The 27222-nt window shown below is 42.2% G+C and overlaps 1 protein-coding gene across 1 annotated transcript; it reads left to right on the top strand.

Annotated features, from left to right (window-relative positions):
• The first annotated feature begins 2077 nt into the window (after positions 1–2077).
• LOC110537656 (calpain small subunit 1) lies at positions 2078–11286 on the top strand. Its single transcript, XM_021623865.2, has 11 exons — positions 2078–2223; positions 2898–2969; positions 7059–7095; positions 7209–7301; positions 7567–7624; positions 7826–7890; positions 9579–9647; positions 9773–9851; positions 10093–10209; positions 10435–10493; positions 10669–11286. The coding sequence occupies exons 2-11, from the start codon at positions 2923–2925 to the stop codon at positions 10693–10695; spliced, it is 651 nt and encodes a 216-aa protein (XP_021479540.1). The 5' UTR covers positions 2078–2223; positions 2898–2922; the 3' UTR covers positions 10696–11286.
• Positions 11287–27222: the final 15936 nt, after the last annotated feature.

Raw genomic sequence — 27222 nt, 5'->3', positions numbered from 1 at the left:
GGAAGCTATACTGTTACACAGAGACAGAAGTGATGGTACTCCCCTGTGGCCTGCTCGCTCCGGGCGTAGGTTGGTATCTTTAGGGGATTCCTTACTCTGTGCCCTGGTTGAGATGGTGTTTTCTGTGTCCAGCCTGGTTTCTCCTGTTCGGAAACTGCTTCAGGCGGTTGGCTGGTTGTGGCTGGGGGAGTCCAGGATTGTCCGTGGAGTCAGGTCAGACCGCTGTCAAGACACTTACAGTAGCTTTCCTTCTTCCCCAGTCTTTCAGGTGTCTGAGTGGTCCGTGAACTTGGGGACCAGCCATAGCCGTGGTCAAGTCACTGTTACTAGCGCTGTCCCCTTGTCCATCAAAATAAAATAGAAGATGGAGAAAAGGTATAGAGGGACACAACCCCGGAAAATCTCCACTGCACAGTGTGTAATGAGGAGAAACCAGAGTCTGTAGATTTTCAGATTTCTGTACAGATAACAGTACAGAAAACTGTACACACAGATGTTAGATGATAGTATTTCATGTGTGGTTTTATCAGGATTGTGGCAAATATTTTCTATTTGTGGTCAAATTTTGTTTGGCGGTAAAGACTTCCTTCAGGGGACACAGCTAGTGAGTTTGATTGACAGTGTCAGTGGTTTTGTTTATGCCATGATCAACTCACATGGAATCACGGACATTTTCAATTTGCTTACGCGTAGAAAGATGATACCAGAGTTTCCCATTTGGGAACAAGTAGGTGTGGTGAATTTGTGGTGAATTTCCCAGAGCCTGAGGCTTGCACCAAGGGTCAGGATAAAGATGAGTCTGTGACAGTAGGACTGAAGTTTTTGGAAGATGTGGACCCTTGCCCTTTGGCTGATCCATTTGTTTTTTTAGGGTCAGTGAAAACAGAGTTGGGTGCTGTAGAATCAGTGAGGTTAACCAGAAGTGGTCTTGTGATAATTGTTTGTGTTTCTGCTGGTCATAGGTACGAAGGTGTTCTGCGTTAAAACAATGGGGGCACGAAATTTGAATTGTTTTGCTCTCAATAAAATAGCGCCATTGAAAGGAGTGATTTACTGGGGTAACAGTAAATGTAAAAGTTGACCAACTGAAGGGGAAGATTCCCGGTGTTTGATGCTCGTCGTTTTGTGTGACGCAGGCAGGGTGGTGTGAGTGGTGGAAGAGTCATTGTTTGTTGTTTTGATGTTGAGTCTGCCTGACAGAGTGATGTTGGGATATATAAGTTATCCTGTACGAGCTTTTGTGCCAAATACTTTACGTTATTACAGGTGTCAAGCTTATGGGCATGTAGCAGCAGTGTGTAGGAGGGAGGTTCCTAGATGTGAGAAGCTTGCAGAAGGGCATGAGACAAAGTGTGTAGGAGGGAGGTTCCTAGATGTGAGAAGCTTGCAGAAGGGCATGAGACAAAGGAATGTGTAGCGTTGGGGAAAGTAGTGGTATGTGTTAATTGTAGGGGTACTCATGGGGCTGGGGATCAGAAATGGCCCGTGCGAGAGAGGCAGGTTGATGTTTTCATGGTTAGACTAGTGCAAAAGTTGTCATATGCTGAGACAGTGAAGAAAGTGGAGGAAGATGGGTCAAGGGGGAGGGATCCTGAGAGGAGGGGTGTGAGGTAGATATGTACCAGTACAGAGGGATAGGCCAAAAAGTGATATGTTAGAGTAAAATTGGATTTTTAGCATTTATAGCAATGGTTATCAACTGTACTGGAGGGATAGAACATAAGAAAATAACATAAGAAAATTGAGGTTGTGGTGGCAGCTGCAGAGAGGTAGTTGGGTGTGGGAGACATGACATTAGAAGATTTACAGGGTGTGTTAAGTGGTGGTCTCTCATCCTTTCAGGTTGTTGGCCTGAGGTAGGACTAAATATGTTTAAATTGTGGAGTAGGGTAGTGTTATTTTTTGTGAGTGTAGTGTTAGAGGGTAGTTTATTTAAAACAATATAAAATAAAGAAAAATTCAAGCAATGTACAAGGGAGTTAGTTGTACTCCAGTGTAGTATGTGGCTGTAATGCAACATTGGATGCTAACAGCTGTTTCACCTCATCAAAGAAGCAGCAAGCTCTACGCAAATAACTTACGTTCACTTTAACTAAGAGGTCCCCAGTTTCAGACATGACATGTGCACGGCATCACTCCTCATTGGCTTACTAAAATAATGTGCGTGACAGCCTCCTTGCTATTTTTTTTTTTTTAACAATATCACTGGCACCTCCAAGTCTGGTAAGTAGCGACTACTAATATGTTGAATACTTTTGTCGATTTGACTATAGTGTTATTGTAGCCTCGTTTGCGTACTACCGTCAGCATTCTTAGCTAGCTAACGTTAACTAGTTAGTACAGTTTAACACACTGCTAGCCATCCTCTTCCTGTCCGGGCAAGCTAGCTAGTAGCTAGCCTGTCTAGTAGTGGGTTTGTAGGCTTGCGAAAAAGGCCATACAGTTTTAGGTTGTAATCGTAACATTATTTAAACGTACTGAATGTTCAGCCTTCCCATTAAATATATTCGTAGCATTGATTAAGTTAACGTCGATGTGGTCGGCAAATTAGCCCCCTAACTAGTTGTCGTGAGTTAAACATCAATTTATCATTCGCAGGGCTAATATTGATTAATTTGGTCCTTTTTAGCAGACCACTCTGAAAGGGGTGTTTTTTTTGTTGCCAAAGGCGTCTTACTTAGGGCGAAACATTTGCAGCGGGTGTGCCTCCCATGGCATGTGTCAACTTGAGTAATTAGCCTATCCCCATAGTCATTGGCCTATCCTAGCTGACTTAGTAGGCTTCCATTATGTAATGGCCGTATGATTTCCATGATGTATTTGACTCAGGTGTGTTTTTTAAATATAAACTACGTTTAAAAACGACTAACGTTTTGAATGTTTTTTCTTTCTCACAGGTTGACACATTTCAATTGATTAAACATGTTTCTGGCCAAAAGACTCATCGGTGGCATTCTTGATGTCGTAAGGTAGGGAGGGATCTTCTAAATCATCATCTCTTATGATCACCACAGGAATTTAGTCTCTACATGTTTCTGGCTAAAAAAAATAAAAAATGTCCGATGGGAAGGTGGTTGAGGAGGCTGTATAGGTTGTGGGGGAGGAAGGGCAATGAAAGTAGTCTAATTTTAGGACACTGCCACTCTTAACTGATTGTACCGTTGCAACAGCCAAGCTATGTCGGATAGGAGCATGATTCTTCAGATAGTAACCTCAGACCATAAATAAATCGCTCATCATACACTATATTATCAAACGTATGTGGCCACATGCTTGTTGAACATCTCATTCCAAAATCATTCCAAAATCATGGGCATTAATATGGAATCTCTCTCCCCCCTTCACTTCTATAACAGCCTCTTCTCTTCTGAGAAGGCTTTCCACTAGATGATGGAACATTGCTGTGGGGACTTGCTTCCATTCAGCCACAAGCATTAGTGAGGTCAGGCACTGATGTTGGGCAATTAAGCCTGGCTCACGGTCGGCGTTCCAATTTATTCCAAAGGTGTTCAATGTGGTTGAGGTCAGGGCTCTGTGCAGGCCAGTCAAGTTCTTCCACACTGATCTCAACAAATAATTTCTGTATGGCCCTTGCTTTGTGCTCGGGGGATTGTCATGCTGCAACAGGAAAGGGCCTTCCCCAAACTGTTGCCAAGAAGTTGTCTAGTATGTATACAGTAGCGTTAAGATTTCCCGGTACCTACCTAACTCGGTAGTGAGTGTTGCAACTGAGGACAGTTGATTTTTACGCTCTAGCACTTGGCGGTCCAGTTCTGTGAGCTTGTGTGGCTTACCATTTCGCGGCTGAAATGTTGTTGCTCCTATTTATTTATTTATTTTCTCACCTTTATTTAACCAGGTAGGCCAGTTGAGAACAAGTTCTCATTTACAACCGCGACCTGGCCAAGATAAAGCAAAGCAGTGCGACAAAAACAAGAGTTACACAAGGGGTAAACAAACGTACAGTAAATAACACAATAGAAAAAGCTTTGTGCATATGTAGTAAAATTAGGGAGGTAAGGCAATAAATAGGCCATGGTGATGAAATAATTACAATTTATCATTAAAACTGGAGTGATAGATGTGCAGATGATGATGTGCAAGTTTAGATACTTGGGTGAAAGAAAAAAAAAACAATATGGGGATGAGGTAGTTGGGTGGGTTATTTACAGATGGGCTGTGTACAGGTGCAGTGATCGGTAAGCTGCTCTGACAGCTGATGCTTAAAGTTAGTGAGGGAGATAAGTCTCCAGCTTAAGTGATTTTTGCAATTCGTTCCAGTCATTGACTGCGGAGACCTGGAAGGAAAGGCAGCCAAACGAGGTGTTGGCTTTGGGGATGACCAGTGAAATATACCTGCTGGACCGCGTGCTACGGGTGGGTGTTGCTATGGTGACCAGTGAGCTAAGGAGGGGCTTTACCTAGCAAAGACTTGTAGATGACCTGGAGCCGATGGGTTTGGCGACGAATATGTAGTGATGGCCAGCCAACGAGCATACAGGTTGCAGTGGTGGGTTGTATATGGGGCTTTGGTGATAAAATGGATGGCATTGTGATAGACTACATCCAATTTGCTGAGTAGAGTGTTGAAGGCTAATTTGTAAATGACATCGCCGATGTTAAGGATCGGAAGGATTGTCAGTTTTACCAGGGTATGTTTGGCTTCATAAGTGAAGGTGGCTTTGTTGCGAAATAGGAAGCTGATTCTAGATTTGATTTTGGAATGCTTAATGAGAGTCTGGAGAGTTTACAGTCTAACCAGACACCTAGGTATTTGTAGTTGTCCACATATTCTAAGTCAGAACTGTCCAGAGTAGTGATGCTAGTCGGGCAGGTGCGGGCAGCAATCGGTTGAAGAGCATGCATTTAGTTTTACTGCTTTTAAATGCTAGTGTTGTATGGCATTGAAGCTCATTTGGAGGTTTGTTAGCACAGTGTCCAACGAAGGGCCAGATGTATACAGAATGGTGTCGTCTGCGTAGAGGTGGATCAGAGAATCACCAGCAGCAAGAGCAACATAATTGATTTATATACAGAGAAAAGAGTCTGCCCGAGAATTGAACCCTGTGGCAACCCCCATAGAGACTGCCAGAGGACCGGACGACAGGCCCTCCGTTTTGACAGACTGAACTCTATCTGAGAAGTAGTTGGTGAACCAGGTGAGGCAGTCATTTGAGAAACCAAGGCTATCAAGTGTGCCGATGAGAATACAGTGATTGACAGAGTCGAATGGCGGTTATCGATGGCGGTTATGATATCGTTTAGGACCTTGAGCGTGACTGAGGTACACCCATGACCAGCTCAGAAACCAGATTGCATAGTGGAGAAGGTACGGTGGGATTCGAAATGGTCGGTGATCTGTTTGTTAACTTGATTTTAGAATGGCATGGCAGGATGGATATAGGTCTGTAACATTTTGGGTCTAGAGTGTCTCCACCTTTGAAGAGGGGGATGACCGCAGCAGCTTTCCAATATTTAGGGATCTCAGATGATACGAAAGAGAGGTTGAACAGGCTAGTAATAGGGGTTGCAACAATTTCGGCGGATAATTTTAGAAAGAGAGGTCCAGATTGTCTAGCCCAGCTGAGGGGGGGGGGGGTGTAAAGCATGGACAGCTGTAGAAAAATGCTTATTGAAACTTGATTATTGTAGATTTATCGGTGGTGGCAGTTTTTCCTAGCCTCTGCAGTGGGCAGCTGGGAGGAGGTGGTCTTATTCTCCATGGACTTTAGTGTCCCAAACCCTTTTGGAATTAGTGCTACAGGATGCAAATTTCTGTTTGAAAAAGCTAGCCTTTGCTCTCCTGACTGTGTATATTGGTTCCTGACTTCCCTGAAAAGTTGCATATCGAGGGGCCTGTTCGATGCTAATGCAGTACGCCACAGGATGTTTTTGTGCTGATCAAGGGCAGTCAAGTCTTTAGTGAACCAAGGGCTGTATCTGTTCTTAGGTCTACATTTTTTTGAATGGGGCATGCTTATTTAAGATGGTGAGGAAAGCACTTTTAAAGAACAACCAAGCATCCTCTACTGATGGGATAAGGTCAATATCCTTCCAGGATACCTGGGCCAGGTCGATTAGAAAGGCCTGCTCACTGAAGTGTTTTAGGGAGCGTTTGAGAGTGATGAGGGGTGGTCGTTTGACCGCGGACCCATAGCAGAAGCAGGCAATGAAGCAGTGATCGCTGAGATCCTGGTTGAAGACAGCAGAGGTGTATTTAGAGGGCAGGTTGGTCAGGATGATATCTATGAGGGTGCCCTTATTTACGGATTTCGGGTTGTACCTGGTAGGTTCCTTGATAATTTGTGTGAGATTGAGGACATCTAGCTTAGATTGTAGGACGGCTGGGGTGTTGAGCATATCCCAGTTTAGGTCACCTAAGTGTACGAGCTCTGAAGATAGATGGGGGGGCAATCAATTCACATGTGGTGTCCAGGGCACAGCTGGGGGCTGAGGGGGGTCTATAACAAGCGGCAACAGTGAGAGTCATATTTTTGCAAAGGTGGATTTTTAAAAGTAGAAGCTCGAACTGATTGGGCACAGACCTGGATAGTATGACAGAACTCTGCAGGCTATCTCTGCAGTAGATTGCAACTCTTTGGCAGTTCTATCTTGACAGAACATTTTGTAGTTGGGGATGGAAACCTCAGAACTTTTGGTGGCCTTCCTAAGCCAGGATTCAGATACGGCTAGGACATCAGGGTTAGCGGAGTGTGCTAAAGCAGCGAATAGAACAAACTTGGGGAGGAGGCTTCTGATGTTAACATGCATGAAACCAAGGCTTTACAATAACAGCACTTAGTTTAGCAGGGCAGACATTTTACAAACTGACTTGTTGGAGAGGTGGCATCCAATGACAGTGCCACGTTCAAAGCTCTTCATTAAGGTCATTCTACTGCCAATGTTTGTCTATGGCGATTCCATGGCTGCAGGAACGGGTGTGGCTGAAATAGCCGAATACACTAATTTGAAGGGGTGTCCACAAGTGTGTGTCCCCTATCTATCTCTTAGGAATGCTACCAAGTGACTAACCTGTTAATTTCCTGTGTCCTTTGCAGCAATATTGATCCAGCTGTGTTTGTGCCCTCTGACCCAGTGAGTGGCATCGCTATTTTATCATTCAAGTTATCACTTGAGCATACTGTTTTGCTGAAAATTTGGATTTGTTATGGATAATAGTAACCTGAAGTGCAAATGTTATCGTGCAGCCCGCACCACGAAGGCCACTTGCGTACGCAGAGCAGAATGAGAGTGACGAGGAAAGACAGTTTCGCAAAGTCTTCCAGCAGTTGGCTGGAGATGTGAGTACGATAGGTCCCTGTCACTTCTCACACATTCCTATTCTAGTTTACCTTCATAATACCCCTGTAAATGTAAACCCCTTGTGGCAATGCCATTAGAAAGGCACTGTGACTGCTGAAATTGATGCAACATAGCAGTTTGATCTTCATGTAATTATTTCTGCTTTTAAGTATGGCTCAAATTCACTATTGAATATTGTTAAGACACTTTATACGTGGTATTCTTCGATGTTGGATTAATTAAACGGAATAACTTTTCCCTAAGGACATGGAGGTGAGCCCAACTGAATTGATGAACATCTTGAACAGAATTATTTCCAAACGTAAGCTATGTTTCTGTCTCTGTTCATGTGGCTTTGCCTGTGCTTGTGTGCATTAAGTGTATACCTGTTCAATCCCTCTCTCAGAAAGCCATGTTTGAGATGTAATATTTGTGATTAATTTCTCAGTGAGATTGATTTTTGTTTGTGACTCATTAAGGGCATGGTAATCCAGTGAGTGAACTGGCTGCTTTTGAATTTCAGATGGTGACCTGAAGACAGACGGGTTTAGCATTGAGTCCTGCAGGAGCATGGTTGCAGTCATGGATGTATCCTTCCTGTTATTACCTGTTTGTGGTAATGCATCTGATGTTGATGCAAAAATATCATTTCCAGAATTTAGGGCCATAAGGATGGAGAGATAATTCAGACATAGCCATATAAAAAGTCTCAGCAGGGGAAGGTTTATTGACAACCCATGTTTCTCAAGCCATGTTTCTTGAGTTTAGGTCAATTAAAATTATCCATCATATAACACATGGATTATTTAAATTGACCTAAACTCTTGGAAAGCATAGGTTGTTCATAACCTCCCCCTTGTTCTTAGACCTTTTTTCTATGGCTATGTGGAAATACCTTCCTAAGTGAGTATTTGTTCACGTCCCTTCAGTGATTTTTGAAAGGAAATTACTGGTTAAAAAAAATATGGTGGAAACTCTCACTCCACCAATCCAATGCTTTTCGAGTTGTGAGAAGTAGTTGTGCACATGTTCACTTCACTTCTCTGATTTGAAAGGAAATGGGGGAATTCTCAATTGGTAATGTTTGTCCTCCCCTCGACTACTCCATCCTCTTTTCTGTGACCCGGAAACCGATAAGTGGTCACCATATGTAGGGATGTCGATTTGTTAATAGGCGAACGGAAGAGTTTGCACCTCTGATAGCCTCCTCCAGCCAAGGACATTCTGATGTTTCCTATCACAGAAGTGTTTTGAAATCTGCCCACATCCCCTTGGAATCATTTGTTGTTTTCTCGAATGAGAAGAACCCTGCACATGTTTAAAGTCAATACACTACTTATCTTTTATATATGAAATGTCTGGCTACATTTCTTTTTACCACTTTACACATGTATTTTGGGATTCCTCCTCTGTAAACGTAATTAGCCTGATGTGTGTGGTGGAGTCTAATTTCATACTGCGTATTTGTTTCCTTTCTTCCGCTCCTCGATTTACCTTTGGCCTTTTTCAAAGGAGACGAGTGGTGGAAGCAAGGAGTCGAGCAAAACAAATTGAGAATCTCCCAATGACTGGTATAAGAAATAAAGTGGAAACTCCACCTAGCCCATGCCTCCACCAATCCAATGCTTTTAGATTTGTAGTGTGCACTTGTTAACCCTTTCACTATTTGAAAGGAAATTACTCGTATAAGAAATATGGTGGAAACTCCCATTAGCCCCTGCCTCCACCAATCCAATGAGGTAACTTACACCTTCCTAATATTGAGCAGCCTTAATTCATCGGGGCATGGACTCTACAAGGTGTCAAAAGCATTCCACTGGGATGCTGGCCCATATTGACTCCAATGCTTCCCACAGTTCTCAAGTTGGCTTGATGTCATTTTGGGTGGTGGACTGTTCTTGATACACACAGGAAACTGTTGAAGTTGAAAAACCCAGCAGCGTTGCAGTTCTTGACAAACTCAAACAGGTGTGCTTGGTACCTACTACCATACCCTGTTCAAAGGCACTTCAATCTTTTTTGTCTTGCCCAATTACCTTATGAATGGCACATATACACAATCCATGTCCCTATTGTCTGAAAAATCCTTCTGTAACCCGTCTCCTCCCCTTCATTGATTTTGAAGTGGATTTAACAAGTAACATCAATAAAGGATCATAGCTTTCTTCTGGATTCACCTGGTCAGTCTGTCAGGGAAGGAACGGGTGTTCTTAATGTTTTGTGTACACAGCATTGTTATAGGTGTCATGTTTTTGTTAACCTTAACGCTGTTGCAGTGTGACAGTACTGGGAAGCTCGGATTCCATGAGTTCAAACACCTCTGGAACAATATCAAGAAATGGCAGGTGAGAGTAAAAGTAGTTTGAGAGTATTGGCACTAATATACATTTTATTTTTGTATTAGAAAGTATAATACAAATTTGGAACCATGGAGATTTAATCATAGATGTATTTCACTGTTTTTTTTCAGGGTGTGTATAAGACTTATGATACTGATGGCTCTGGGGTTATTGGTGCAGATGAGCTTCCCAATGCTTTCAGGGCGGCAGGTAAAAGCTATCATGTAGCACAGAAACATTTTGGCTGTTTGCCAGACACTTTTTACAGCATACATCTTGAAACATTGCACTTTTTGAAATGAATACATTTTGAATCTCTTAAGTTCTTAAGTAAAGTTGTGTTTGACCCAGCAATTCTGTTATTATTTACAACTTTATAGCTATCAGCTTTTCAGTGTGGACCAAGGATGTACATTAAACCTAAACATGTATGTCTATGGTTTGGACACAGGCTTTCCCCTCAATGATGAGCTGTTCCAGATGATCATTCGCAGATACAGCGATGAGAACGGGAACATGGACTTTGACAACTGCATTGGCTGCCTTGTGAGACTGGACGCTATGTGCCGTAAGTCCGACTCCCTGCTCTTTCCGATCTCATCACCATGGCAAGGGTTATTTTAGATCTGTATAGGTGTTCGATGTAAAAAATAAAAACATACGCATTAACCTTTGTTACATTTGTTGTGTGTCAGCACAACTAATGGTACTTTGAAAATAATGGGGTACATACATAATCATTGTGAAAATTTGCAGTTGTTTTGTCACTAAAAGTAGTATCTTCTTGATTCAGGTGCCTTCAAAACCTTAGACAAGAATAACAATGGAACTATCAAGGTCAACGTTCAAGAGGTAAGCATGTCACACTTACAAGCTGTAACAATTAGACGGTTTTATGAATGTAATTAGCCTAGCAGAACTACTTTAGGAACAACATTGTAGAGTAATGCAGACGATATCACACGAGGTCAAAACCCACCATTGTACAGGGTTGATGTCAATCAATTGTTTTTCTTTCTCTCTGCAGTGGCTCCAGTTGACAATGTACTCCTAAGCACATTAAATGGCTACACGTGTTTACAAAACAAAACCACTCTTTCTACATGGCGCTGCGCTTTAGACCACTCCAGGGACCCCCTATGTCAGTCAACCAGCCCCCCAATTTATGCAGGTTTCCCTACATGCTTTGCAACCTACACTATGTGAATATAGCATTTTCCCATATAACGAAGGAGAGTTGTAGACCAATTTGTAGACTATTGTGGTAGCAAAAACCTGCACACGGTGTTCTTTGGGCTGCTCAATACCAATGCTAGTCTTGCACTCGCCCACGACTATCTGCTTGTTTTCCTTTTGAATTCAAGAAAACTTCTACACAGGCTATGGCTGTCTTCGCCTTTCAAAGAGCTCTCTCAAATAGTAGTAATTTAACAATTATTTAAGCCAGTTATGAAATAGCCTGTCACATATGTAGGTAGGTACACAACGCCAATACAATGCTAGTTTTTGTCATGTCTCACAACATTGTCTTGTGCCATTGCTTCATGAAGCCAACAGATGCCATTTAATGATTGGGTAAATGTTGCCATAAGTCATTGAGCTGTTATTACTTTGAAATGTATGGAATTAAAGAAATCTTAATGTATTTATTGCATGTGTTATTTGAACACTTCAAGCCTACTTATCGACCATTCAATCATTAAGGGTTGATGCATTTACCTAATGGCTGGAATGATAAATGTATTTTTTTTTAAATTATAGTTCAAATGTGCATCCAACACAGTGCTCTAGCTCATATATTTTGGTCAGTCCAGGTACTTCTCCTTTCACAGAAAAGTAAACCACGTAACTAGCTACTGAGCTTGCTTACAAACAGGCGTGAGAAATCTGACTGGTTAGCTAGCTAGCCAACTACAATGTTTTCCCACTAGTCAGAAATTACACAACCTTCATTTCCCTCAAAGGTAAACACTATCGTGCATAGTAATATTAGAAATATCAAGTTTATTGTTGGTATTTGTCGGTCTTGTAAAAAGAATGAAGAGGCGACAATGCGTGGTAAACGTTGCGTAGCTAGCTACAATTTTGTAAAGCCGTGACTCTTTAACATGAGTTTAGCTAGCGTTATTTGTGGATAAACATGGGCAAATTTGAAAAACGACATTTGATTGAGGCATTGTGCTTTTTAAAGTGCTAATATGCTACCATTTGCCATACCAACAGGGTTTACCGCTGTGTACATTAACGTTAGCTAGCAAGTCATGCATTTTTTTCGAAAGGGTAACTAACTAATGTAGCTACTTAAATAGGTTGCAGGGCTTGTATTCTTTTTCTTTCATGCAATGTAACGGGAACCAAATATAATATAAATGCGCATTCGTGGACACTTCACTTTACCTCATTTTTGATGCGCCTCTTTAGCACGCCCACCTGCCGATTTTTATCCAGCTTATACTGTAATCAGAATTCTATAATTTTTCAAATGCATCTTCTTTTAGTTGTATGCTGTCTATTTGATATAGGTCCAGTGTTGTACTGAGAATTGTTTTGGGAAGGTCGAGACCAGAGAGAAAGCAGACCACGAGATGGATAAGGGGCATTGTGGAAGATGTCTGCCTCACTTCAATGAATACACATTTATTAAAAATGGATATCACATTTACATAAGTATTCAGACCCTTTACTCAGTACTTTGTTGAAGCACCCTTGGCAGCGATTACAGACTGAAGTCTTGTTACGTATGACGCTACAAGCTTAGCACGCCTGTATTTGGTGCAGACCCTCTCAAGCTCTGTCAGGTTGGATGGGGAGCGTCACTGCACATGTATTTTCAGGTCTCTCCAGAGATGTTAGTGGGTTCCAGTCCGGGCTCTGGCTGGGACACTCAAAGATATTCAGAGACTTGTCCCCAGGCCACTCCGGCGTTGCCTTTGCTGTTTGCTTCTGGTTGTTAAACTGTTGGAAGGGGAACTTTTAACCCAGTCTGCGGTTCTGAGCGCTCTGTAGCAGGTATTCATCAAAGATCTCTACTTTGCTCCATTCATCTTTTCCTGAGTCCTGACTAGTCTCCCAGTTCCTGCCGCTGAAAAACATTCCCCCAGCATGATGCTGCCAACACCATGCTTCACTGTAGGGATGGTGCCAGGTTTCCTCCAGATATGACGCTTGGCATTCAGACCAAAGAGTTCAATCTTGGTTTCATCATACCAGAGAATCTTGTTTCTCATAGTCCTTTTATATTGTAAATATTGTATTTTCAGCTGTTTGAAGCTGGTGTACAAACATTTGTAAAAGATGCACACACACAAAAGGGAAGCATAGAAATAGCATAAATAGAACAGGTCTACCGCTTCTTAGTCTTGCTTTCAATGAGCTCGACAGATCTGTATCTCACATTTTTATGTGAATTTGGTCAGGTCCCCCAAAAGTTGTATATTGTAGCTTTAACCAAGCAAGTCAAGGTAGGGATGACCGTGACAATGTTGTCACTAGAGGGCAGCCTTGCCTGAGCTGCAGTGTAGGCTGTTCTGCAAGACTGTCTTTTCATTTCAATCACCCCATCAAACGATTAAGAAACTAGATCAAGAATTCCAAAAGAGTGTAGAATGTTGTAGCCTTTACACCAGCATTTTAACACACATTGGCCCCAATTACTACCAACCAACAAAAAAGTTCACCTTTATATGCAGCTCAGTCCGAGATGTGCTCTTAATTAAGGAGCCTAATGTTATTTTTTTAGGTGGTAGATAAGCTTTAATATTGTAGATAGATCGTAGCTTCCATCAATGTAATTGTCTGCATCAATTCCAATCCCCCATATACAAAAATATATATTTATATATATACAGTTGAAGTCGGAAGTTTACATACACTTAGGTTGAAGTCATTAAATCTCGTTTTACAACCACTCCACAAATTTCTTGTTAACAAACTATAGTTTTGGCAAGTCGGTGAGGACATCTACTTTGTGCATGACACAAGCAATTTTTCCAACAATTGTTTACAGACAGATTATTTCACTTATAACTCACTGTATCACAGTTCCTGTGGGTAAGACATTTACATACAGTAAGTTGACTTTGCCTTTAAACAGCTTGGACAATTCCAGAAAATGTCATGGCTTTAGAAGCTTCTGATAGGCTAATTGACGTAATTTGAGTCAATTGGAGGTGTACCTCTGGAAGTATTTCAAGGCTTACCTTCAAACTCAGTGCCTATTTGCAGCCGTCATACCGCTCAGGAAGGAGACGTGTTCTGTCTCCTAGACATAAACGTACTTTGGTGTGAAAATCAATCCCAGAACAACAGCAAAAGAGCTTGTGAAGATGCTGAAGGAAACAGGCACAATAGTATATCCACAGTAAAACGAGTCCTATATCGACATAACCTGAAAGGCTGCTCAGCAAGGAAGATGCCACTGCTCCAAAAAAGCCTGCCTACGGTTTGCAACTGTGCAATGGGGACAAAGATTGTACTTTTTTGAGAAATGTCCTATGGTCTGATGAAACAAAAATATAACTGTTTGGCCATAATGACCATCGTTACGTTTGGAGGAAAGTGGGGGAGGCTTGCAAGCCGAAGAACACCATCCCAACCATGAAGCACGGGGGTGGCAGCATCATGTTGTGGGTGTGCTTTGCTGCAGGAGGGACTGGTGCAGTTCACAAAATAAATGGCATCATGAGGCAGGAAAATTATGTGGATATATTGAAGCAACATCAAGACATCAGTCAGGAAGTTACAGCTTTGTCGCAAATGGGTCTTCCAAATGGAAGATTACCCCAAGCATACTTCCAAAGTTGTGGCAAAATAGCTTAAGGACAACAAAGTCAAGGTAATGGAGTGGCCATCACAAAACCCTGACCTCAATCCAATAGAACATTTGTGGGCAGAACTGAAGAAGTGTGTGCGAGCAAGGAGGCCAACAAACCTGACTCAGTTACACCAGCTCTGTCAGGAGGAATGGGCCAAAATTCACCCAACAAATTGTGGGAAGGCTACCTGAAACGTTTGACCCAAGTTAAACAATTTAAAGCCAATGCTACCAAATATTTTTTTATTTCCCCTTTATTTAACTGGGTAGGCTAGTTGAGAACAAGTTCTCATTACCAACTGCGACCTGGCCAAGATAAAACACAGCAGATTGACACATACAACAACACAGAGTTACACATGGAATAAACAAACATACAGTCAATAATACAGTAGAAAAAACGAAAAATATATATATACAAATCAAATCAAATTTATTTATATAGCCCTTCGTACATCAGCTGATATCTCAAAGTGCTGTACAGAAACCCAGCCTAAAACCCCAAACAGCAAGCAATGCAGGTGTAGAAGCACGGTGGCTAGGAAAAACTCCCTAGAAAGGCCAAAACCTAGGAAGAAACCTAGAGGAACCAGGCTATGTGGGGTGGCCAGTCCTCTTCTGGCTGTGCCGGGTGGAGATTATAACAGAACATGGCAAAGATGTTCAAATGTTCATAAATGACCAGCATGGTCAAATAATAATAAGGCAGAACAGTTGAAACTGGAGCAGCAGCACGGTCAGGTGGACTGGGGACAGCAAGGAGTCATCATGTCAGGTAGTCCTGGGGCATGGTCCTAGGGCTCAGGTCCTCCGAGAGAGAGAAAGAAAGAGAGAAGGAGAGAATTAGAGAACGCACACTTAGATTCACACAGGACACCGAATAGGACAGGAGAAGTACTCCAGATATAACAAACTGACCCTAGCCCCCCGACACAAACTACTGCAGCATAAATACTGGAGGCTGAGACAGGAGGGGTCAGGAGACACTGTGGCCCCATCCGAGGACACCCCCGGACAGGGCCAAACAGGAAGGATATAACCCCACCCACTTTGCCAAAGCACAGCCCCCACACCACTAGAGGGATATCATCAACCACCAACTTACCATCCTGAGACAAGGCCGAGTATAGCCCACAAAGATCTCCGCCATGGCACAACCCAAGGGGGGGCGCCAACCCAGACAGGATGACCACATCAGTGAATCAACCCACTCAGGTGACGCACCCCTTCCAGGGACGGCATGAGAGAGCCCCAGTAAGCCAGTGACTCAGCCCCTGTAATAGGGTTAGAGGCAGAGAATCCCAGTGGAAAGAGGGGAACCGGCCAGGCAGAGACAGCAAGGGCGGTTCGTTGCTCCAGAGCCTTTCCGTTCACCTTCCCACACCTGGGCCAGACTACACTCAATCATATGACCCACTGAAGAGATGAGTCTTCAGTAAAGACTTAAAGGTTGAGACTGAGTTTGCGTCTCTGACATGGGTAGGCAGACCGTTCCATAAAAATGGAGCTCTATATGAGAAATGCCTTGCCTCCAGCTGTTTGCTTAGAAATTCTAGGGACAATTAGGAAGCCTGCGTCTTGTGTACGCTATGTACGTGTAGGTATGTACGGCAGGACCAAATCAGAGAGATAGGTAGGAGCAAGCCCATGTAATGCTTTGTAGGTTAGCAGTAAAACCTTGAAATCAGCCCTTGCTTTGACAGGAAGCCAGTGTAGGGAGGCTAGCACTGGAGTAATATGATCAATTTTTTTTGGTTCTAGTCAGGATTCTAGCAGCCGTATTTAGCACTAACTGAAGTTTATTTAGTGCTTTATCCGGGTAGCCGGAAAGTAGAGCATTGCAGTAGTCTAACCTAGAAGTGACAAAAGCATGGATTAATTTTTCTGCATCATTTTTGGACAGAAAGTTTCTGATTTTTGCAATGTTACATAGATGGAAAAAAGCTGTCCTTGAAATGGTCTTGATATGTTCTTCAAAAGGGAGATCAGGGTCCAGAGTAACGCCGAGGTCCTTCACAGTTTTATTTGAGACGACTGTACAACCATTAAGATTAATTGTCAGATTCAACAGAAGATCTCTTTGTTTCTTGGGACCTAGAACAAGCATCTCTGTTTTGTCTGAGTTTAAAAGTAGAAAGTTTGCAGCCATCCACTTCCTTATGTCTGAAACACATGCTTCTAGCAAGAGCAATTTTGGGGCTTTACCATGTTTCATTGAAATGTACAGCTGTGTGTCATCCGCATAGCAGTGAAAGTTAACATTATGTTTTCGAATAACATCCCCAAGAGGTAAAATATATAGTGAAAACAATAGTGGTCCTAAAACGGAACCTTGAGGAACACCGAAATTTACAGTTGATTTGTCAGAGGACAAACCATTCACAGAGACAAACTGATATCTTTCCGACAGATAAGATCTAAACCAGGCCAGAACTTGTCCGTGTAGACCAATGTGGGTTTCCAATCTCTCCAAAAGAATGTGGTGATCGATGGTATCAAAAGCAGCACTAAGGTCTAGGAGCACCAGGACAGATGCAGAGCCTCGGTCCGATACCATTAAAATGTAATTTACCACCTTCACAAGTGCCGTCTCAGTGCTATGATGGGGTCTAAAACCAGACTGAAGCATTTCGTATACATTGTTTGTCTTCAGGAAGGCAGTGAGTTGCTGCGCAACAGCCTTTTCTAAAATTTCTGAGAGGAATGGAAGATTCGAAATAGGCCGATAGTTTTTTATATTTTCTGGGTCATGGTTTGGCTTTTTCAAGTGTCTGCAAATGAGGTAAGGCAAGAAATAGGCCCTGGTGGCGAAGTAATTACAATATAGCAATTAAACACTGGAATGGTAGATGTGCACGCGTGCTACGGGTGGGTGCTGCTATGGTGACCAGTGAGCAGAGATAAGGCGGGGCTTTACCTAGCAGAGACTTTTTGTTGACCTGGAGCCAGTGGATCGGTTGAAGAGCATGCATTTAGTTTTACTTGCATTTAAGAGCAGTTGGAGGCCACTTAAGGAGAGTTGTATACCATTGAAGCTTGTCTGGAGGTTAGTTAACACAGTGCCCAGAGAAGGGCCAGAGGTATACAGAATGGTGTCGTCTGCGTAGAGGTGGATCAGAGAATCACCAGCAGCAAGAGCGACATCATTGATGTATACAGAGAAGAGAGTCGGCCTGAGAATTGAACCCTGGCACTCCGATTTGACACACTGAACTCTATCAGAGAAGTAGTTGGTGTACCAGGCGAGGCAATCATTTGAGAAACCAAAGCTGTTGAGTCTGTAGATAAGATTGTGGTGATTGACAGAGTCGAAAGCCTTGGCCAGGTCGATTAATACGGCTGCACAGTAATGTCTCTTATGGTTATGGTTATGATATCGTTTAGGACCTTGAGCATTGCTGAGGTGCACCCATGACCAGCTCGGAAACCAGATTGCATAGCGGAGAAGGTACGGTGGGATTCGAAATGGTTGGTGATCTGTTTGTTAACTTGGCTTTCTAAGACCTTAGAAAGGCAAGGTAGGATAGATATAGGTCTGTAGCAGTTTGGGTCTAGAGTGTCTCCCCCTTTGAAGAGGGGGATGACCACGGCAGCTTTACAATCTCTGGGAATCTCAGACGATATTAAAGAGAGGTTGAACAGGCTGGTGATAGGGGTTGCAAACATTTCAGCATTTAATTTTAGAGAGTGTCCAGATTGTCTAGCCGGCTGATTTATAGGGGTCCTGGTAGGAGAGAGGAAAGAGGTTGGTCGGGAAGGATGGGTGGGCATGTAACGTGAACATTTAGCAACCCAAAGGTTGTGTGTTCGAATTTGGAAAACTTTAGAATTTGAACAAATTAGCTAATTTGATAATAATTAAGTAATATTACTTTTGAGCTAATTTGCAACCACTTGTATGTTGGCTAACCCTTCCCCTAACCCTAGCCCTAACCTTAACCCCTAACTCCTAAACCTAACCCTAACCTTAACCTCCATCCCTAACCTTAACCCCTAGCCAAGCTAGATTTTGCAGCTCTTTCAGAACATCAGCTATCTGGATTTGGGTGAAGGAGAAATGGGGAGCCTTGGGCAAGTTGCTGTGGGGGGTGTAAAGCATGGCCAGCCGTAGAAAAATGCTTATTGACATAAGCTTTCCTAACTGCCTGTGTATATTGGTTCCTAACTTCCCTGAAAGGTTGCATGTCACTGGGGCTATTCGATGCTAATGCAGAACGCCACAGGATGTTTTTGTGCTGGTCAAGGGCAGTCAGGTCTGAAGAGAACCAAGGGCTGTTCCTGGTTCTACATTTTTTAAAAGGGGCATGCTTATTTAAGATGGTGAGGAAGGCACTTTTAAATAATGACCAGGCATCCTCTACTGATGGGATGAGGTCAATATTCTGCCAGGATACCCGGGCCAGGTCTGTTAGAAAGACTGGTCGCTGAAGTGTTTTAGTTAGCGTTTGATAGTGATGAGGGGTGGTCGTTTGACCGCAGACCCATCACGGATGCAGGCAATGAGGCAGTGATCGCTGAGATCTTGGTTGAAAACAGCAGAGGTGTATTTGGAGGGCAAGTTGGTTAGGATGATATCTATGAGGATGCCTGTGTTTACGGATTTGGGGTTGTACCTGGTGGGTTCATTGATAATTTGTGTGAGAATATTAATATTAATTGAGTGTATGTAAACTTCTGATCCACTGGGAATGTGATGAAAGAAATTAAAGCTGAAATAAATCACAACTATTATTCTGGCATTTCACATTCTTAAAATAAAGTGGTGATCCTAACTGACCTAAGACAGGGAATTGTTACGAGGATTAAATGTCAGGAATTGTGAAAAACTGAGTTTAAATGTATTTGGCTAAGGTGTATGTAACCTTCCGACATTCGGAAAGTATTCAGACCCCTTGACTTGTTCCACATTTTGTTTTACAATACAGCCTTATTCTAAAATGGATAAAATAAAAAAAATCCTCAGCAATCTACACACAATACCCCATAATGACATTTTTGTAAATGTATTAAAATAATGGACAGAAATCTCTTATTTACTTAAGTACTCAGACCCTTTGCTATGACACTGGAAATTAAGCTCAGTTGCATCCTGTTTCCATTGATCATCCTTGAGATGTTTCTACAACTTGATTGGAATACACCTGTGGTAAATTCAATTGATTTGACTTAATATGGAAAGGCACACACCTGTCTATATAAGGTCCCACAGTTGACAGTGCAGGTCAGAGCAAAAACCAACCCATGAGGTCGAAGGAATTGTCTATAGAGCTCCGAGACAGGATTGTGCCGAGGCACAGATCTGGGGAAGGGTAACAAAAAATGTCTGCAGCATTGAAGGTCCCCAAGAACACATTGGCCTCCATCATTTTTAAATGGAAGAAGTTTGGAGATTCTTCCTAGAGCTGGCTGCCAGACAAACTGAGCAATCAGGGGAGAACGGCCTTGGTCAGGGAAGTGACTAAGAACCCAATGGTCACTCTGACAGAGCTCAAGAGTTCCTCTGTCGAGATGGGAGAAACTTCCAGAAGGACAACCATCTCTGCAGCATTCCAACAGTCAGGCATTTGCGGTAGAGTGGCCAGACGGATGCCACTCCTCAGTAAAAGGCACGTGACAGTCGGCTTGGAGTTTGCCAATAGAAATCTAAAGATTCTTAGACCAACAAGATTCTCTGGTATGATGACACCTATAAGTCCCCCCTTATCTCAGCTCGCTGGTCACCATAGCATCTCCCACCTGTAGCACACGCTCCAGCAGGTATATCTCTCTAGTCACCCCCAAAACCAATTCTTTCTTTGGCCGCCTCTCCTTCCAGTTCTCTGCTGCCAACGACTGGAACGAACTACAAACATCTCTGAAACTGGAAACACTTATCTCCCTCACTAGCTTTAAGCACCAACTGTCAGAGCAGCTCACAGATTACTGCACCTGTACATAGCCCACCTATAATTTAGCCCAAACAACTACCTCTTTCCCTACTGTATTTAATTAATTAATTTATTTTGCTCCTTTGCACCCCATTATTTTTATTTCTACTTTGCACATTCTTCCATTGCAAATCTACCATTCCAGTGTTTTACTTGCTATTTGTATTTACTTTGCCACCATGGCCTTTTTTTGCCTTTACCTCCCTTATCTCACCTAATTTGCTCACATCGTATATAGACTTCTTTATACTGTATTATTGACTGTATGTTTGTTTTACTCCATGTGTAACTCTGTGTCGTTGTATGTGTCGAACTGCTTTGCTTTATCTTGGCCAGGTCGCAATTGTAAATGAGAACTTGTTCTCAACTTGCCTACCTGGTTAAATAAAGGTGAAATAAATAAATAAATATATTGAACTCTTTGGCCTGAATGCCAAGTGGCCCGTCTGGAGGAAATGTCAGGGTAATTGCAAGATTATGTTAAAATGCTTGTATTGCATTATAATGGTTGTTTTATTCGACAGAATAGAGTATTCTGTTAACTATTTTGTGTGTGTTCTACTGAGGATGGGCCTGTATGAGGTAACACTGACCGAGGAGATTTACGATGTCTTTGGGTGATATAACCTAAAGAGCATTCCAGAGAACATGAGTTAATGTTTCTATTCTATAACCAATTTGACAGAACTTGAAGAATTTTGAAAAGAAAAATGTGCAAATGTTGCACAACCCAGGTGTGGAAAGCTCTCAGCAACTTACCCAGAAAGACTCACGGCTGTAATCGCTGCCAAAGGTGCTTCTACAAAGTATTGACTCAGGGCTGTGAATACTTATGTAACTGAGACATTTCTCTATTTCATGTTCACAAAATGTGCAAACATTTCTAGAAACATGTTTCCATTTTGTCATTATGGGGTATTGTTTGGAGATTCCCTTTTTGAATTCAGGCTGTAACACAACAAAATGTGGAATAAGTGGTTTGAATACTTTCTGAAGGCACTGTATATTTATATTCTGGACATTGCTCGTTCTAATATTACTATATTTCTTAATTCGATAATTTTTTATTTTTGGGATTTGCATGTATCGTATTGTATTATTAGGTATTACTGCACTGTTGGAGTGAGGAACATAAGCATTTCACTACACCTGCGATAACATCTACAAAATATGTGTCCGCAACCAAAAATACAATTTTATTGGGTTTGATTTTTACCTCTCTGCCTTTCTTTTGCTTTAGACATCGGATCAGAGTGGGGAAAGGAAGATTCATGACTTGTTCTGTTAAACTAGATTGTGAAAATATGTTCAATACTTATTTACTTTGAAAAATGAGCTCAAATGGAGGCTTATTTCCTCCTCTGCAAGTACAAGTTGGAGTTTCCTCCCCCTTTCTTTTAGCCCCTGTTGACCGCTCAGCCCTTTTCTTTCTTCATGCCCACCTGTTCTTGTTCTCCCATCCCCCCTGCTCCCCCTTTCATCTCCCATCTGCCAGAGTAGCTCCACGAGGAGAGAGAGGGATATGGGGAGTGAGGGACAGACGGATAGAGGGAGGGATGTGGATAGAGGTAGGTGTGAGGGAGATCTCTCTATACGCTTGGTCTGTATCAAATTATCATCATGCCACCAAGTAACCAGACAACGGGGATTCTGACTGCCCAATTTTACATATTTCTTCAAGCTGATAAACCATTTAATGTTATGTATTTCACCACATTTGTTTGATTGAAAAATTATTTCCAGTAAATTATTGTGTGGAAGTGTGGAAGTTTTGGGAACAGATCAAAATATAGTTTATTATAAAACCATTTAAAGACAGGGAGGGGTATCAATGTATTTAGCCATTGTTTTCTTGGACATGGCAGATACAAAATGAAATAGCCACATCCATGACACACACACAAACGAAACAGTGCTTAATTTGTGCCGGAACAGGATCCGGCACCTCAGTGTCCTTCCGGAACCCATTTGCGAGGATCTGTTAACTCTTGTGGCATTATTAATCAGCATAAAAATAACTCAATTTTTTAGTTGTCAGTGTTTATTACGATTTTAGTGGCAAAGCAGAATTTAAAAAATCTAAATATGCACTGTAAAAATAAATTCATATTTTTTACATTTTGTATAAGCCCCAAGTATAATGGATATATCCTCTGGCGTGTTGATGTTAGTGTTGATGTTCTCCATAGCCAGAACGATTTTGCAGTGCATGGTGATCGAACAGGTTTCCTGTTATATCCAGAGGTGTAGGGAGGGTGAAGTCTGTGAATCCAAAAATAGTAATTATACAGATGTTTAACAAAACATGCACACGACAACATTCATACCTGTGGTAAATGTGAATGAAAAAAACTGTTTTGATAAGTTTTCATACACATACATTGTCCATAATGTAGAGGCCTATGGGATATTCATTGAAGAGGTAAGGGAGGAGGATGGTAAATGTGATCTGCATAACATACCTTTGTATGCCTTCTGGTATGTATACCTGCAGACAGACACAAGGTGAGCAGTTCAGTCATCTGCACCCAATACAGCTAGCCTTCAACATATTATTATAGCCTTTTTACCTCTGTTGGTTGATATTCATTGAATTGTGTCCATTTTAGAAAGATTTGCACAAATATGAAAAGATCATACAAGGGACAAACCTTACTTTAAATTGAGGAGATCTTAATACTTCTTAGGGCTGAAATCTCGTTAACGGGATCGATATGACAACAGCCAGTGAAAGTGCAGGGCGCCAAATTCAAAACAACAGAAATCTCATTAAAATTCCTCAAACATACAAGTATCTTATACCATTTTAAAGGTAATCTTGTTGTTAATCCCACCACAGTGTCCGATTTCAAAGAGGCTTTACAGCGAAAGCACCACAAACAATTATGTTAGGTCAGAGCCACGTCACAGAAGAACACAGCCATTTTTCCAGCCAAAGACTGGAGTCACAAAAATCTGAAATATAGATAGAATTAATCACTAACTTTTGATGATCTTCATCAGATAACACTCATAGGACTTCATGTTACACAATACATGTATGTTTTGTTCGATAAAGTTCATATTTATATCAAAAAATCTCAATCTCACGCATTATGTTCAGTAGTTCCAAAAACATCCGGTGATTTTGCAGAGAGCCACATCAATTTACAGAAATACTCATTATAATTTATTTTTTTTCTCCCCAATTTCGTGGTATCCAATTGTTGTAGTAGCTACTATCTTGTCTCATCGCTACAACTCCCGTACGGGCTCGGGAGAGACGAAGGTTGAAAGTCATGCGTCCTCCAAAACACAACCCAACCAGCCGCACTGCTTCTTAACACAGCGCGCATCCAACCCGGAAGCCAGCCGCACCAATGTGTCGGAGGCTACACCGTGCACCGTTGCATTAAGGAGAATTTTATCTATATTTCCATGTATAACACTTGTATTTTCATCAACATTTATAATGAGTGCCTCCGGGTGGTGCAGTGGTGCAGAGTTCGCGCCCAGGCTCTGTCGTAACCGGCCGCGACCGGGAGGGCCGTGGGGCGACGCACAATTGGCCTAGCGTCGTCCGGGTTAGGGAGGGCTTGGTCGGTGGGGATGTCCTTGTCTCATCGCGCACCAGCGACTCCTGTGGCGGGCCGGGCGCAGTGCGTTGATGAAAATACAAGTGTTATACATGGAAATATAGATACAATTCTCCTTAATGCAACCGCTGTGTCAGATTTCAAAAAAAGCTTTACGGAAAAAGCAAACCATGCAATAATCTGAGTACTACGCTCAGAGACCCAACAAGCCAAAAAGATATCCGCCATATTGTGCAGTCAACAGAAGTCAGAAATAACATTATAAATATTAACTTACCTTTGATGATCTTCATCAGAATGCACTCCCAGGAATCCCAGTTCCAGAATAAATGTTTGATTTGTTTGATAATATCCATCATGTCCATCAGTCAAAATGTCAAAAGGTTCCGTTACAGTCCGTAGAAACATGTCAAACAATGTGTAGAATCAGTCTTTAGGATGTTTTTAACATAAATCTTCAATAATGTTCCAACCGAAGAATTCCTTTGTCTTCAGAAAAGCAAATGGAACGGGAGCTACCTCTCGTGAATGCGCATGACCAGCTCGTGGCTGCTGGCAGACCTCTGACTCATTCCCCTCTCATTCAGCCCCCCTTCACAGTAGAAGCCTCAAACAAGTTTCTAAAGACGCTTGACATCTAGTGGAAGCCTTAGGAAGTGCAACATGACCAATATCCCACTATCTTCAATAGGGGCTGAGTTGAAAATCGACCAACCTCAGATTTCCCACTTCCTGGTTGGATTTTTCTCAGGTTTTTGCCTGCCATATGAGTTCTGTTATACTCACAGACATCATTCAAACAGTTTTAGAAACTTCAGAGTGTTTTCTATCCACATATACTAATAATATGCACATATTCGCAACTGGGACTGAGGAGCAGGCAATTTACTCTGGGCACCTTATTCATCCAAGCTACTCAATACTGCCCCCAGCCATAAGAAGTAAAACAATTTCAGTTAAGTGACTGCACCTGCTGTCCTTTCAAATTAAAATGCAAACGTTTCAGTTGGGCAGTTAGGTTCCTGCAAGAACCCCCACGATGAACTCCACCTCCTATGGGGTTCTTGGAAGAACCTTTTGGGGGCAATTTTCAGTGCCAAGAACCCTAAACTTCTTTGAAGAACTTTGAGAATCTTAGAAGAACCTTGTTGAACCCCTTATTTTTTAGAGGGTATATAGACCAACGTGTGGCCATTGCTGTGGTAAGAGATTAGCCTCTCACTCACTCACTGACATCAGACTGCAACTCTCACCTCTCCAGCGTTGCACTTCATAATTTATTTCCTTATAGAATCATATCCGAGCAAATGGTTCTGGAGGTGCCGCATACATTGAAATAGCCTACATTTGCCAAAGTTATAGAATTACTGCTGTCTGTTCAGAAATAAATAACATTATTCTTAATACTACACCAGGAACAGGCCTATAATTTAGCCACAGATTATCAATAGTTTATTTTAAAAAATTGCCTAGCTGTGGATTGTGTGTAGCCCAATCACGAGGCATGCCTTCAGCCGGGAATGCGTGGCAAATCTGTCAGTGAATATCATACAGCAAAATCAGGCCTTTGTGAGGTATGATAGAATTGCATGAAATGTGTTTATAAAGGCCACATTTTTCCGGAACCCTAGGCTACAAAACATGTTCCCCATATGTGTGCGCGCAACTTTTGCAAGCGCCTCTACTCTAGTAATCTATGCTAGTACGCAAAGCATGATTAAGCATGATTCAATGCTTTATAATAAAAGGTGATTTTTTTTTCAAGCCTTCCTGTACCTCAGAGCACCCCGGGTCACCTCCCTCTCGGGCTCATTTACAAATTAAGCATTGCACACACAGTCTTGTACAGCTAACCTTGTGGGGACACACAATTCAGTCCCATTAAAAATACACTTTCCCCTAACCCTAAACCGTACTCTTACCCTTACCTTAACCCTAACCCTAGCTCCTAACCCTAACGTAATTCTAACCCCAACACTAATTCTAACCTTAACCCTAAACCCCCTGGAAATAGCATTTGACCTTGTGGGAACTAACAAAATGTTCCCAGTCGGTCAAATTTTTGTTCATTTATGATTATTGTGGGGACTTATTAAACACGTCCACACACGTATTGTAATGACCCTAGTTGATACACGACTTACAATCTTTGACAAAAGAGATATCCTTATTGGGATTGTGGTTAAGGCAGTTGTCTTAGGGCCAGGCGACCAGAGTTTGTGGCCAGCTAGGGACCTTGTACTTCTCACTCGTTTCGTTACAGTGTCATAAGACATGTACCATGTCCTTACACATGCACATACAAAAATAGCTATAACAGACACGCACACATACTTAATCCACACTTTGACACATGAGCAGCATATCAATTGCACAACCGACCACACCCAGCCACATGCTCCAGTACAATCCCCACTCCTCCTTTTGTCCTGTACCACAGTCAGACTGCAGGCTGGGGGGTAGGAGGGGCTTGGAGCGGTGGCCGAAGCAGCCTGGCTTTTCCCTTGAGGGTCTGGGGCTCTGGGCCTGATTCTCCCCAAGCTCTCCCCTCTCCCTCGCGGGGGTAATGGTCTCTGGACTGCTGTATTGTGAACCAAACAGATGCTGGTCATTTTAATGGGAGTGATGGGAGGGACTGGGTGACTGCGTGACTCCTCTTCCCAGGTTCCCATGCCCTGTGGCAGGCTTGTGTCACACCACTCAAGGGGATACAGATGAAACAACATCAGAGAGGGAGAGAGACCAGGCACAGAGTCCATCTGCTCCTTGACACAAAGACCTCTCAGATATACCTATTGATATGCACCGCATTGGTTCGCATACAAAGACAACGGGTATGCTAATAACTGGGGAACGGAGTGAGATATTGAGATAAGATGATTTGACCTATTATACTACGAAAAGGTATAATACACAGTATGAGACGTAGAGTAAAATAAAAACATCATTACTGTATTTAAAGACCATAGGACGATAAGAATAATAACCAGAGAAAATATAGAACATTCAAAAGTAATGGTTATATATTAAAACCTTGAGTTAAAAGGGGAATTTAACCCTGGCTCTGCCACGGCATATTGCCATTGCTATATTGTCAACATTACGTTTTTATCATAAACATCACAATTATCCAAACCACAAGCTAAAACTAGCACATTTCACTCTATATTGGTCTGCTCATAGTGAACCATCAAGTTTGGCATTCAGTGAATGCTGATACAGCCTGCCAGGTAGTGCCCACAAACTTGAATAATGGCATTGTTTAC

This window comes from Oncorhynchus mykiss, chromosome 12 (assembly GCF_013265735.2).
Source record: "Oncorhynchus mykiss isolate Arlee chromosome 12, USDA_OmykA_1.1, whole genome shotgun sequence".
NCBI lineage: Eukaryota > Metazoa > Chordata > Actinopteri > Salmoniformes > Salmonidae > Oncorhynchus > Oncorhynchus mykiss.
This window is presented reverse-complemented; position numbering and strand designations above follow the sequence as displayed.

Excerpts from the sequence above, each read along its gene's own strand:
- LOC110537656 (XM_021623865.2), top strand. The coding sequence starts at position 2,923 with ATGTTTCTGGCCAAAAGACTCATCGGTGGCATTCTTGATGTCGTAAG. Across the intron at positions 9,648-9,772 it reads ACAATATCAAGAAATGGCAG|GGTGTGTATAAGACTTATGA; the intron begins GTGAGAGTAAAA and ends GTTTTTTTTCAG. Across the intron at positions 9,852-10,092 it reads CAATGCTTTCAGGGCGGCAG|GCTTTCCCCTCAATGATGAG; the intron begins GTAAAAGCTATC and ends GTTTGGACACAG.